The sequence below is a fragment of the Montipora foliosa genome, chromosome 1 (assembly GCF_036669935.1).
Source record: "Montipora foliosa isolate CH-2021 chromosome 1, ASM3666993v2, whole genome shotgun sequence".
Taxonomy (NCBI): Eukaryota; Metazoa; Cnidaria; class Anthozoa; order Scleractinia; family Acroporidae; genus Montipora; species Montipora foliosa.
Window position 1 is genome coordinate 30,178,212 of NC_090869.1, and position 14,895 is coordinate 30,193,106.

The window sequence follows — 14,895 nt, forward strand, 5'->3', positions numbered from 1 at the left end:
TTCCTTAAGTCCTCACACTAGCACAGTTGTGAATGCCTTTTCCTTTGAGATACAGCATCAAAAGCAAGTGTACAGTAGGCAAAAGCATCATTGCCAGATATGGAAACAGAAAGAAACCATTGGTAGAAATGGAAGTGCATTCCTGGAACCAATGTAGGGTCACAATCCCTCCTATGTTTAAGGGGTATAGATCGTTTTCACTGTCATGCAATAAAAGAATAAATCGAAAACCATCCAGTAGAAAAAGTCAAGAATTCGTGATGTTGTAGAAGATAAATGAAGAAGACACTTCTCCAAGTTTTAGGCCTGTGCGTTTCCCCAAACTTCAGATATTAGTCGAAATGTTTCGCAGAAATTTACAGAGTCCAGTATGAAAACGCCATGTTGGTGCACATCTGTGGTGCACCAATATGGCGGCCGGAAAATAGTGTCAACAGCTGTTACTTACTTTGGCTATCTAGGCGAGTGATCATCTGTACTGAACAGACAGCTATTTACCTAAGCACTTTTCCTAATGCTTTAAATTCTAAAAAGGCTCAAAACCATGAGATAAATATATATTTCTCAATAAACTCGATCGTTGCCTCGTGTCACGCACTGCTATAACTCAGAAATTCAAAATGCTCTGGTTTCCAAACGAAACACGCTATTAAGCTTTAAAATTGCAAATGGATACAAATTTACCGCCTCTTATGCCTGATGAGGATAAAAACTTTCGTGGCCCTTTAGTTTTGGATTTTAGAAAACAATGACGTCACATGAAAACGATCTATTTAGTTTTAACAATGGTCAGAAGGATAACAATCAAATACACTTAAAATCATAACATGATGACTTGCAAAAGCTCTGTAGACAGCATGATACTCATAATGCACTAGATACACATGTTCAGACCTCCCTCTATTTCTAAGAATATGTGTTTGAAAAGACTCTACCTACAAAACCCCCTGTAGGGAGGATCGGGGGGGGGGGGGGAAGGGAAGTGGACAGTTGGATTTGTTTCATGTTACATTTGATGATGGTTGATTGATGCTTACTTTTTTGTTTTCAAAAACCATAGCTTTATGCTTGAAAGCAGACTAAAGTGTGGTTTCACACACTATATAAAAACCAGCCTGTCGGATCGGTTTATTAAAAAATGTTATGTCACTTAAATTGATATTCAATGTAAGGAGAAATGTAGACTCGGAAAAATATCCGAGTCCCAGATGGGATTTGAACCCACGACCCTCCATGATCTAGTCTGATGCTCTAACCACTGAGCTACTGGAGACTCTATGGTGAGCAAGGGTCAATTTCCAGTAGCTCAGTGGTTAGAGCATCCGACTAGATCACGGAGGGTCGTGGGTTCAAATCCCATCTGGGACTCGGATATTTTTCCGAGTCTACATTTCTCCTTACATTGAATATCATTGTTGTTGTTTCATCTTGAACACACTCACTTTGGAGGTTGGTTGGCTACATCTTGATATGCATTAATGTGACAGCCCGATGCTGTTAGTGAGTTTCAAATATGCTAGTCAATACTTGGCTGTGTAGCCGCGCGATGCGGTTCCAGTCGAGACCCAGCATGGTTAGAGCATCCGACTAGATCACGGAGGGTCGTGGGTTCAAATCCCATCTGGGACTCGGATATTTTTCCCAGTCTACATTTCTCCTTACATTGAATATCATTGTTGTTGTTTCATCTTGAACACACTCACTTTGGAGGTTGGTTGGCTACATCTTGATATGCATTAATGTGACAGCCCGATGCTGTTAGTGAGTTTCAAATATGCTAGTCAATACTTGGCTGTGTAGCCGCGCGATGCGGTTCCAGTCGAGACCCAGCATGGTTAGAGCATCCGACTAGATCACGGAGGGTCGTGGGTTCAAATCCCATCTGGGACTCGGATATTTTTCCCAGTCTACATTTCTCCTTACATTGAATATCATTGTTGTTGTTTCATCTTTAACACACTCACTTTGGAGGTTGGTTGGCTGCATCTTGATATGCATTAATGTGACAGCGCGATGCTGTTAGTGAGTTTCAAATATGCTAGTCAATACTTGGCTGTGTAGCCGCGCGATGTGGTTCCAGTCGAGACCCACAAATTGACCCTTGCTCACCATAGAATCTCCAGTAGCTCATTGGTTAGAGCATCCGACTAGATCACAGAGGGTCGTGGGTTCAAATTCCATCTGGGACTCGGATGTTTTTCTGAGTCTACATTTCTCCTTACATTGAATGTCATTGTTGTTGTTTCATCTTTAACACAGTCACTTAAATTCCCATGGAAAACCAATTTACAAAATTGCTCTCCTTCTTGGGTGTTTTGTGTTGATATTGCATAGGGCATCATGATTGACACTTAATACTGGGGATTTCCTAATGCCAATCAGCTTATGCTTCCACCAGTGTAATTTTGCATTGTTTATGTTATATACCTAGAGCTAACCTTTAAGAATATGTCTTCATGTATTTTGTATCCTTTTAAGTAAAATCAAAAGATGCCCTTGCATTCAAGCCGCAAAAAAATAAAAATATTCAACAGGCTAGGTCAGTCGGTATTGCGAAAAAGTTAGGAGTTTTGACTTTTCCTGGTGGTCATGTTGAAAACTGCATTTCTTCTAACCTTACAAACCCCTGCTATTATCTAGTCCTTTTCTGCCAACCCTCACCGGTATATTGACCCCACGTTTCCCACCACGTTCCCACGTCCCCAAGTCGCTTGCCCTAACGCCCCCATGCAACTTTACAAGGAATTTAGCAAACCAAAATACGAAAGTCGGAAACAAAACAAAAATAAAAACAAACAAATCGTCGACGTAACCGTTGTGGGAATGCGAGTAACATTGGTGACAAAGTTGTTGTCAAACAAACGCTCGCACTAAGTGGATTTATGTTATGAAAGTAATTAGATGCGCACCGATTTCCGAGTTCATGTCTGCCTCCCCTTCCAAGTGAGTCTAAAGTGCGAAGTTTTTGTGATGGTTTTTCATAAGAAAAACCTCGCACCTAGACTCCCTTTGAAGAGGAGGCACACATGAACTCGGAAATGGCCTATTAGTTTTGTGGCTTGGGAAACCCATGCATGTCAGGGATTCCGGAAACCCGAAAACAGAAACCAATTTCGAAAATAAGAAAACCAGATAACTATTAACGCGAAGGAAAGGAGGCTTGAAAAAGTTTTCGTATATCGCAAAAAAACCAAAAAAAACATAAGAGACACGTTGTTGCTCTTGTTGTTTGTTCAGACAAACCTTTTATCAGAGTTTTCGTATCGTTCCACTTTGTTCATTTGACTTGATGTCACATGCAGGGCCCACCTGTGACGTCAAGTCAAAACCAATTCATACAGAAGCAATGTGAAAGTAGGACGATACAAAAACTCTCATAAAAGGTTTGTCTGAACAAATGTTTAGTTTGTTGGTTCTCTATTATGCTCCGAGAGGTTTTTCTCCGGGTTTTCTTGTTTTCCCGTCTCCTCAATAACCAAGCTACACTTTTGATGTATATGGGTTATTGACCAAGCGTGAGGTCAAGATGGCTGGATATTGGCCAAGTTCTTTTTGTGCGTGTTTGTGGACCGAGACGAAGCCGAGGGCCATAAACACACAAAAAAAGAACGAGGCCAATATCCAGCCATCTTGACCGAACAAGCTTGGTCAATAAAGGATTTATTATATGGGATAGAACACCAAAAACATGATCTTTGATCTTGCGGGACCAAGCGAGAAATCCCGAGCGGGCAGTAGAGCTCCATCTTGCCCGCTCGGGTAGCGAATCACAGCGCGGGATTTGTTTCATCTTGCCCGCTCAAGGAGCTAGTCATACAATAAGATTAAACTCTGTACAGTGTCCCAGCGCTAAATAGACTAAATACAGTTGACACTTAAAAGAAAGTTCATCATCATCATCTACATCGTCATCGTCATCTGGTGGATCGATGTTGACGTGGCAACGTTTGTTCACCACGTCACAACCTGCGATCTCAGAATCTTAGGATCCTTCTTAGAATGTTGCCAGTTCCTATAGTCCCTATAAGTGCCCCTTTCTACAACGCTTGAAATTGGACATTAACACGCAACCGATCCAGTCACCAACAACCCCCAAAGCTCCAATTAACAACCACAGGCACGACGTCGGTTTTCATCAGCCACACTTTTTTTTTACTATCAACACCATTCTTTTCTTCTTCTTCTTCTTCTTCTTCTTCTTCTTCTTCTTCGTCTTCTTCTTCTTCTTATTGTTGTTGTTTATGGATCCAACTACACTGCAAGGTTGAACAGGATTTAAAGTTATAAACAGTTAAGAGTTGAATGCAGCTGCCGATGGTGAGCGAAAACGCGATTCCGGTGAAGACGGTTACTTACTTAGGTAGTGTTTTCCTTTCCCTTATGGGGGACGTCACGGGAAGTCATGCAGCCTACGAGTAGCCTTAATGTTTCCGTTTGGTGTTGTTTCTTTTGATGTGTCTTCTGGTATTTTGCTATACGAATTCAAAGCCCGGATAATTTAAAAAACGGGTTCAAAACGAACAGAGTAGAATTTTGTGCTGCCTACCTTCCCGCCAGACGTTTGCAGGAGAGTCAAACTGTAAATTCTGTTTCTTATAGATTACGATTCGTTTTCGCTTCCGCTGAGGAAGCCGCATGGCAACAGTCAATTTCCGTCTCCACGGTTTATCAGAGGGCTAGATGAAACTTTCTGCAAATTTTAAAGAAATTCTGTGTAGTGGATTCAGAGCCACCTTAATGTTGTGATTTCGTTACGGTAGCTCTGAATCCTCTAGACAGAATTTTTTTAAACTTTGCCGAAAGTTCTTCTAATTACTTTTCAGCAATAAAAGAGGGGGATCACCAAAGTAACTAATTACATCACAATAATGATCACTTCTTGTTTGGAAATGATCAGTGTTTCATATGGTACCATAACATTGCTGTTACGTGATACAGTGTTGTTTAGCGTCATTCGATCTAAACAGAGTCTTCTTAGAAGTGAAGGGGTAGTTTCTAAAGAAACTGTGGTGCTGCGTCGGTGGGGAAGTAGTATACAAAAATTTGGTTTTATCAACGGAGTTGATAATGTAAATTGGCCACCGTACAGAGATTCTAAAAGCTGACGTTTCGAGCGTTAGCCCTTCGTCAGAGCGAATCGAGGGATTATGGGTTACGTGTAGTTACACGTAACCCATAATCCCTCGATTCGCTCTGACGAAGGGCTAACGCTCGAAACGTCAGCTTTTAGAATCTCTGTACGGTGGCCAATTTACATTATCAACTCCGTTGATAAAACCAAATCTTCTTAGAAGTGTTGAAACCCTTTCGAGCCTCCTTGAAACTAACACAATTTATGAAGTTAAGAATGCTGTGAGGGAGTATAAACGGATTTCAAATTTAACAAAAAACTGCAACTGTATTTCTTGATAATTTTAATAAATAACGTTCACAGAGGAAATTCTCTAATATTAAGAAAACTTTAATTGCATTTAAAGCTATATGTGGGTTCATTTATTCATTCATTCTTTCTTTCTTTCCTTCCCCAACTTATTTAGTTATTTTTATGTAAATCGAGATATTAGTCTGATAATTTCTTTAATTCGCTAAAATTTGTTATTTTGTGAGGACTTTTTCGAATGCACCAAATTTGTTCGTGCAAATTATTGGTCGGTCAAATTCGCCTGTATAAAATGATGGTAACTTCTATTCGGTCAACATTTGTACACACGTAAATGTACACTCATTTTTCCTTGTTTACTCTATTCACTTCGCAAGGTTCTTGATGGTATTTTCATCCAACAAAATAAATATCCCGAGAGCGTGTCACCACCTGGTTTATTAAAGGGGCTAGGTCACGCAAGTTTAGGCAATTTCAGCACTGATCGAATGTTCATAGAATTCACTAAAATATCAAAATAACTGTTCAAAACTACCTATAGAAGAACTCTAACAAAACACAGGGAAGCCAAGAAGGGACATGGATGGACAAAACTGGAGAGGATTGAAGTGGATTGAATTTGGGTAAATTTGAAAAACGTCGGCCCACCTTTTTTCAAATTTATATCAATCTATATCAAAATGTCATTTACAAAGCTGGAAAATCATTCTCAGTTGTTAAGTGGCCGTGATTTTGCAAATGAAAGACTCTTGTTCTGCCAATTTGACGTTTAGACCTCATAATTAACAAAATGAAACAAAATTACCTAAAATAGCGTGACCTAGCCCCTTTAATTAAGGTAAAATCGAGTAGGTCGTGAACGCCGAAAGTGTTCAACGTGCCACTTCAACGTATATGTACATCCAAATTTTAAAACGAACGATGGGTTTAGTTACGATAGATTTTTTCCAAAGCTCCTGTTCTTTTAGCCTAAAACGACTAATCAGGGCTCTGTTCGTTTAGACTACGAACAGTCCCTCTTTTCCGGCGAAGTTCGTTGCGCGAGTAAAATAAATCAGGGAAAAAACATTATGTAAAGCTACGGTAATACGAGCAAAAAGAACGTCCAACTTGTCTCGCAACGTTGCTGCGAAACTAGTTGAAAAGCGATGTCGCTCGTTTTACATCCCACGCACAACCTGTCTCGCAACAAAAAAAATGTGTTGCAAGTTGCGAGAATTCAGGCCTCTGATTGGCCAGCTACGAGGTCACGTAAGCTTAATTAATTAATCTATGAGTGATTTTGTTTTGAAACAAGTTGCTTTGGAGAGGTAAGACGGGCAGCATTTTGGAGATTTTGTTGCTGAAAGTACAACTTGCAACACATATTTTTTGTTGCTCGTATTACCGTAGCTTAAGCGCTGTTACACTGCGAAATGTTTCGTGCAACTTGTTTCGCGATGTTTTGGCGACATTGTGGCGGTACAAGCTGCACGAAACATTTTACAGTGTAACATACCCTGCAACGGCCAAAATCTTTGCGAGACAAGTTGCAAGAGCCGTTGCGGAAAGTAGAACCATGTTCTACTTTTCGTGCACGAAACATTTTACAGTGTAACAGCACCTTAAGAGGGTCTCAATGGGGTTAACCGTCAACCGTCAAATGGCCCAAAACTTGACCGTCAACCGTCAAAAACGGAATATTTTACCGTCAACCGTCAAATGAGCGAGCCAAAATTAGGCGTCAAATTTCTCAGATATCCTTAAACGATCGAGACCGATTGACTTGAATGGGGTCAAGTCAAGCTGTTAATAATTGATCATTTTAATATATCACAGAAATACATATTTTTACTTGTAGTCTCAAGTAAAACCGGCTAGCGACAGAACTGACTTCCGTCGGTTAACACTTCCGGTGTCGTAATACGTCCAGCGGTAAGGGAGGTGATGTAATTACGCTAATAATACACATAGTTGACATAGTTGAAGACCAATAACCTTATTTTTAGTGAACAAATTATAGGATTAAATCCAGTATTCAAATATGAGAAAAAACATATCGTTTTATCAAAACTTACAGTCAAATTTGTGCTTTAAATTCGTGTGATAAACGTCATTCCGAAAAATTAACCGTCAACCGTCAAATGACCTAAAATTTAACCGTCAACCGTCAAAACGACTTATTTTTAACCGTCAACCGTCAAAGAGACCCCCCCTCCCCCCCATTGAGACCCTCCCTTAAGGCTACGGACCAAGCCATGGACTTTGAATTCTGAGTTGCGCGCACAACGCAAAAATGTGATTGGCTATCCGCCGGACATCTGTCAACAAGGTCCTACGCGGCGCTTACCAAATTTATTTCTTCGCTGATTTATTTCTACTTGCTCGACAGACTTCGCCGCAAAAGAGAGACTGCTCATAGTCTCTGGTTCGTTTCCAGCGCGACGAATTTGGGTATCATCGATCTTTTAGCCATCGGTGACTTTTCCCATCTATGTGATGGCTAAATTTTCTCATGACTGGGATGCCAACTGTACAAAATCTGTCAGGCATAACCTGTAAGAAAATAATAACATTAGGACTTGTATATGACAATACGAGACATGATGTAGACGGAGCATGATCAGATTCATCAAAAAGGCTTAAATAAAATAGAAATAGGACCTACTTACAGGGCCGTAGCCAGAAAAAAATTATGACTGAGGCAATTTCCATGGTTAAATTCGCTTCGTCGGTGTTTATGATGAGTACATTTTAAAGAGAATGCTGGAATCACGCTTTATTTTGAAAAATCACAACAACAAAAAACTGAGGCAACTGCCTCGGTTTGCCTCATACTGGCTACGGCCCTGACTTACAGAGTCGCTTTTCCGTAGCTATAAAGAAGACGCCTTGTTTCTATCAGCACCGACAATGATAATCGGTGACCAATTTCGAAGTATACCCAATCGTGATGAGAGTCAAGTTTTGCGTCATCAAAAGTCCCAAGGTCTCTGGGATGGTGCACAATTTTACAGTTACGCCTCGCACAGAATCGAGGCTTCCCTAACGGGTAACCAGTGCTTTGAATAACATGGCGGTAGAGATTTTCGTTGTGGTTAGTGAAACGGCGAAAATTGGACTCTGTAAACGTATGCTGCGCGACAAATTAACTTTGACCGAATTTCAAACGAAAAGTAAAAACGATCTGATCGGAAGTGTGTCATAACAATTGATCATTTCATCCTGAAAGTTTAAAGTTTAAAGTTTAAAAAAGAAAAATATTGTTGATATACAAAAAGGTATCAAGACCGCACCTCAACTGTGATTTCACTTTTTCCAAGTCTAAGGACTGCCTTGTAAAGGGGTTTCTTGGCGGCTGTGTGGACGCCTCTGCTTTCTATGTTCTGAATGTGCTCCAGCTTCAAAGTATCAATTAAATGGTCATAAACGGTAACGCACACTTCGCTACCAGAATCCACAGTAAAATTGATCGACTCTGATGACAAAGCCCCTAAAATTTAAGAAGATATTCTCATTTTCTTTCTTGAGTCCCCTTACCAGCGCAAATAAAAAATTCGTGATCGGGAGTTGATGCATGTTTTAGAAGCGTTTTCACATGATATCACGGCCGCCATGTTGGTGTTCCAAAACAAAGGAATGGCGGCCATGATGGTGTATCATACAAACATACATATTTAATAATCCTAGAAGTCGTGAGACTATACAGGATACTAAAACAATAAGCAACGGAAGCGAAAAGGGGAAAAAAATAAACAAATACCTAAATTAAATTATTTACAACATATAAATATTTACATTGCGTTGGAACATTGTCTTATGGTTGGCACAGCATTCGCTTTGGAAGGCAGTAACAGACTCAGCATTAACAGCAGCCGTTGAAAGACCAATCCAGAGGGGGATGACAACAGGGAAAAAAGAGAACTTATTTGTACCAAACTAATCCTACGGGAATTGAACTCTATTTTTATGCAAATACTTTCTTTTGTTTTAGTAATCCAATATGGTTACTGGTCACGTGAGTGAAAACGCTCTATGAGCATTATTTGTAAAGATATTTCCATTGGCCAACGTTTATAAGGTCCTGAGCAAGAGATGAGTATTAAAGGGCCATTCTTTTCTTTAGAATAAACTCAAATTAAGAAACAATCCCGAAACCAACTGTATGTTTTCCCTGGGAAATAATTTCTACTAAACTACTCAAAGATCCTTGATCATACACAGATCAAGAATCACTCGGCAATCAATGTCTTGATTAGCTGACTACTCTGGACTAAATGCACACCAGGGGTGAATAGTTATGTCTTACTTATTGTTATAAACAGAGCTGATATCATACGACTCCACACTAGAGTTTAGGTACTTTCAAGTTAAGTAAATTTGAGCAAACTTCACGACTAACATGTGAAGTTGCCACTGTTCCTCAGTTGTGGTGAATGACTAAAACACTCAAAACAGATTACACACTTTAGACATTTTCATAGGCTCCCAATGACAGGTCATGCAACTGTGTGGCTAACCACTCGACCTGTTGCCTGACTGGTTGTTTAACCAACTAACCAAGCAGCCAATTAACTGGAAGACCTCCTTATTAAAAGACAGGTGAATGAGAAATATTGATTGACTGGCTGCTCAGCTGATTACTTTTAAGTTGCAATATATAGCAAGTGGTCCCTTTCCAGTTATCCTATAATATCATGTATGTATATACTTTGAATGATTATTAAACTCAGAGCAAAAAGAGATGTGTTGCAATTGGGATTTCGGCTTGATGACTCTTGATGGGTATAACACAACTAATATTGAAACTAGGCAATTACCTTGTAAAGACTTTTTTACTCTTCTGTGGCAATTGAGTGGATAGCATGTCAGTCCACTCAGTGACTGACTGACTCCTTGATTGGCCGATTAAATGAGTTTCCAAACTGAGAGCCAACTGACAGACTGACGAAATAGACTGAGTTCCTGAATGACTGATTGACAGACTGACTAACTATTTGACTGACTGAAAGACTGGCTTGCTGGATAAGTGCTTACTTATTCATTGACCTTGTCTCACTAATTTTCTAGAGGACTGGCAAATCATGAAAAGCAAAACTTACTCAGTGACAATTTCCCTGTTGAGTCAACATTGAAAAACTGTTGGGATATCACTAGCTGAGTTGGTCTCTAATTGATTGACCATTGATTGAGGGCCACAAGTTCATCAGTAATGTTAGTTACTGTCACGTGTTACCCTCGTAAAATAAAGTCTCTCTCTCTCACCATAAAAGTTTATTTTTAATTACCCAATTCACAGCTGCATCTCTGACGATCGTTCGATATGACACCAACTGGTACGTAACTGGTCGATAGTCACCGCCAACTGACTGACTGACATTAGATAACACAGCAATATTCAATATCCTGACTAGATTATTTGTGTCTGGGACAAGAGTGGTGCTGCTAACTGCTGACCAAAGTAAATGGGTCTTCTAAAACAACATAATGTTGATCAGGTCTAGAAATTGCTTTGGCATTCACCTGAATATTTTAGCTACACAGGCCTCATCTTTGCGATCTAAGGGAATTGAACATCATTCGTGAAGCAAACTGAAGATGCAACTTACATACCTTCTCCTTTGCCAGATTTAAGAAACCCAGGGACGATGAGGAAAGGATACTTGTTTTCCGTCATTTCTGTTGGTTGCCCCCAGTATCCAATAACTTCAATTTCCTCCGGCTCCTGACATCGTAACAATGATGCTGCAGGGAACAAAATGATGTCAAAAGAGGCAGTAGATGGATGAGACAGGTTTTGTTAACCCTGATCAAAATTGCAGAAAATTGAAGGTGTTCCGATCACAAAAGTTCGTGATGCGAAGAAAAGAAATTCAAGGACATCGTGAAACACTCAAGGCTTATTATAAGACTACAACACAGGAACAAGTTAAACAGTGATCAGAGAGACAATAACACGGTATGTCATTGTGTCAAGTAAGCAAATAATGTGAGAATAACTGAAACAAGCGATGTACTTAATACAGCCGACAGAATCAACAGTGAGGCTGACTCAGTGTATAATTTCTAAAGTCAAATGGAACAACATGACATTGCGATAAAATAGCTGAACAGCGCAAGTGTTTTACCACAGGGTCCCAAATAACTGAGAGTCAGCGAGATACGGTAGTTATCAGGACTGACTTTACCATCTAGACAGTGTGTTGAGAATAACTTACAAAAGAACAAAGTTTGAACGACTAATTTAAATAGTTTTGCGGAATGTAGGTTCTTTTACAAATGTCAAGTAAAGTCACTCGTACGTTGAAAAAATCATTTTGATAAATTTATAAATGAACTAAAACGAAGAGCTGGATTTTATTGGAAAGGAAGGACAAAACTTCGAAAACTAAACTGCTCTTACTCGCACTCTTCCTGTTAATCGCAGCTAAAATGTTGTAACACTTTGATGACGATACACTTACAAGAATAAAGCAATTGATGTTGGAAATAAAAAACTACGCCTTACGTTGTTGGAAAATAAGTTAGCCACGATACCCTTACGTCAAAACAACACTGCTGTGTGCCAGTATAGAACAAACCGCAAGAAAAGCGGCAAACTCGTGCAAGGACAAGCCTCAATCTTTCATCGTGATTTCAACTATAACTACTATGTAACTCAGAAATATTAAATATTTGAATCCCAGCATTCCATCTAAATTCACAAAGGTACTTCTATGAAGCCAATACATTTGACCGTTATTAACCAAAACTGTGTCATGACCTCGAACTGATCCCGTCTTAACTCGTTAACTCATCGGAAATTTTGACGGTTGTTTGGTTGTCTTTCTTGAGTTTTTGGCACGACGCTGCCGAGCTACGGACCTTATGTAGAAAAGAATATTCATCAGAAGCAATTACCCTGACAGAGCCACATTCGAGACCTGTGCAAGTAATGGCTCGTTTGGCTCGGCAGTGGATAAAAGAACGAGTCATATAAATATTGGAGTCTGTTATACCGGTAGTAGAGTCTCCGCTAGATGTGGCACTGAATTCTCTAGTTTAACCTCATGCACTATCCGTGATTGGAAGCCTATTCGTGCCAATGATTGGATGGTATCACTCACTCTTAAATCTCTTAGTTTAGTTTCCTCGTTCTTTTCAAGACTTGAAACCGGCTCTAACTAGTCTTTTCCTCCGTAATTTTATTTTGTTACTTGAAATTCAGATACGAATATTCTAATCGATGTGAACCAAGAATCTGGACCTCTGCACATTTGAACCGAAGCAGCGACAATTGACGTGTTTCATCAGTACTCTTTCCCAAAAATAAAATCAAGACTACTTCAAGCTTGTAGACTGACTGAGGCATTTAGAGCTGTAAGGGAAAACCCCCCTTGGTCATTAGGGAAATATCCCATTTATTTTGTTTGAACAATAGGTTTACTTATCAAAAATAGGGAATTGAATGCATCAAGAAATAAATTTGAAGAATATAACGTACATTGCTGACATAACGATGTTTGCAGATCTTGGTAATTGTGACTGGAAGGTTGAGCCCGACTTTGACATCCTTGACGGAGCAATGCGGCACCAAAGTTAAAAGGGGCAAATTTGCTCAAAACAATAATAATATTGTTTTCACCCACGAATTAATACAAAACGTTAAAGAACATGAAATAGTATTACTTGCCTTCCCTTTGAAATCTCTTTCGATGTCCTGGTAGCATTTTCTGCGTCATTGTTCTAAGTGTATCAACCAGCTCAGGATTCTGTAGATCAGAAAGAGCGTTGACTCCTTCCTTCCTGAATGCAGTGGTATAACAGCCTAATTCTACGTCATCCAGCCACCATTGAATATCTATGTCCTTAGCTGCAGAGTAACAACGGGATAAGAAGTGAATTTTTCAGTTTTTACAGAAACACCACAATTTCGATAGTGACCTCAGTTTATCAGGTTAAAAACCGGTTCGACCCCAAAAGCAATAAAAGTATCATATAAGACAGAATGCCTCAAATGATCGATTGCCGTTTGCCTTAAATAATGAACAGTTTGTGGTTGTTATATCAATACAGAGAAATGTATTCATGAATACAGAATTGACAGTTACCTGAAGACAAAATCTTTGCCCTATCCTCCGCGAAAACGATATTCAGCAGATGTAAGTCGTTTTCTCCCAAGAGGAATAGATCAGTTGCCGTCTCAAACCCTTGGCCGGCAAAATTGTCGCGATATTTCCTTAGATTTAATTTATCGAGAAATAAATCCACGACCGAACATTTTGATGCTGCCATCACAAACACAAGTAAAAGTCAAGTGAAAAACACTTTGATTATTTCGATTCCTAGCGCGTTATGACTGGAAGAATATATTGTCTATGATTGGTGTTACCTTAATTTTATTGTCTCTGATTGGCTCTTTGAAATCGATGGTTCTTGCGAGGGAAAAGCGTTTTGTTACGAAGGATTTACGCGACGCGGTACTTGTCCGATCTTGCCCTTGAATCCTATTGTGTCCTTCATGACGTTGGCATTGAAAACGAAACCAAATCATGGCGACGGTATTGTCTTGCCGGCTTTTGCTCAAACTTGTCGTTTGAATGAAGCCGATCAATATTATACGTGAAGTATTGTTTATCTCAGCTTCAACCTTTCTATCGTTCGTTTGTGGTGTTAAACTTGTGAATTGGCGATTTGTTCAGCTAAGGACGACATTTCAGCGTCAAATTTTTATCTTAATTTGTGGCTGATTCTGGCTTCCGTTGACACAACTGGACAAAGTTCCCAGAGACACTTGAGGACACCGTTAGTATTTCCGATTAATTTTCTTATGCGGCATGCGGGTTATTGATTGCAGCCTGTGACGGATTTTGCCTTTCTTTATTCTTCATTTCGTAGGGTGGTGTATTTGTATTTTACTTTTTTGAATTCAAACATGTCTCTACTTATGATATGCTCTTCTTCCTTTGGATGAGTAATATTCTTATATTCTTCTTTCAGTATGTAAATTTTCTTAGTTATTATATCTTTTAATTCAATTCATCAATAAATCAGTTCCTGTAAATGTTCCAAATATTTCACCCCATAGTCGTATTCAAAATGGACAAGTGATCTTTGAACTTATGTATCTGGAGAATTTAAGCAATAGGCAGATCATTTTGTTGTGTTCATTAAATGAGTAAAGAATCACTTCCTTTTTTTCTTCAGATTTTGAAAGTGTGATTGCTTAACAACTGATTGGCACAATGTTGAGCTTTGATTTTTGTCCAAAGGCTGTTTGCTTTGAGTGTAAGTTTTGGATTTTATGGTCTGCCATTACTCACGTTCAAAACTGACCGATTGGACCTCAGAGGGTTGGATCTAGGGAAAAGTGACATCATTTACTCACTAGCTTAAAATTTCAGCTTGTAAACGGAGCTTATTATACATGCAAAACAGGAGTTCAATAATATTCTGAAAGCCCAAAACTCCCTGTGCTGTATATAATTCAGCGGGCAACCCTAAAATCCGGAATCCGGAATCCGGAGTCACAGTCATTGTTTTACCAATAAAGAGGG

The 14,895-nt window shown here is 39.4% G+C and overlaps 1 protein-coding gene across 1 annotated transcript; it reads right to left on the reverse strand.

The window, feature by feature from the left end:
* Window positions 1–5,337: 5,337 nt before the first annotated feature.
* On the reverse strand, window positions 5,338–13,694 carry LOC137996283 (uncharacterized). The gene is made up of 5 exons (XM_068841696.1): window positions 13,450–13,694; window positions 13,032–13,211; window positions 10,973–11,104; window positions 8,656–8,852; window positions 5,338–7,915 (listed from the first exon to the last, which is right to left on the reverse strand). Exons 1-5 carry the CDS (start codon window positions 13,631–13,633, stop codon window positions 7,817–7,819), a joined length of 792 nt encoding a protein of 263 aa, XP_068697797.1. The 5' UTR covers window positions 13,634–13,694; the 3' UTR covers window positions 5,338–7,816.
* Between the last annotated feature and the right edge of the window lie 1,201 nt (window positions 13,695–14,895).

What these genes read in the sequence shown, in the direction of transcription:
- LOC137996283 (XM_068841696.1), bottom strand. Translation starts at nt 13,633, where the DNA reads ATGGCAGCATCAAAATGTTCGGTCGTGGATTTATTTCTCGATAAATTA. An exon ending in GGCAAAGATTTTGTCTTCAG is followed by an intron (nt 13,212 to 13,449) that starts GTAACTGTCAAT and finishes GTTACTCTGCAG; the next exon opens with CTAAGGACATAGATATTCAA. An exon ending in AAAGAGATTTCAAAGGGAAG is followed by an intron (nt 11,105 to 13,031) that starts GCAAGTAATACT and finishes TGTTCCCTGCAG; the next exon opens with CATCATTGTTACGATGTCAG.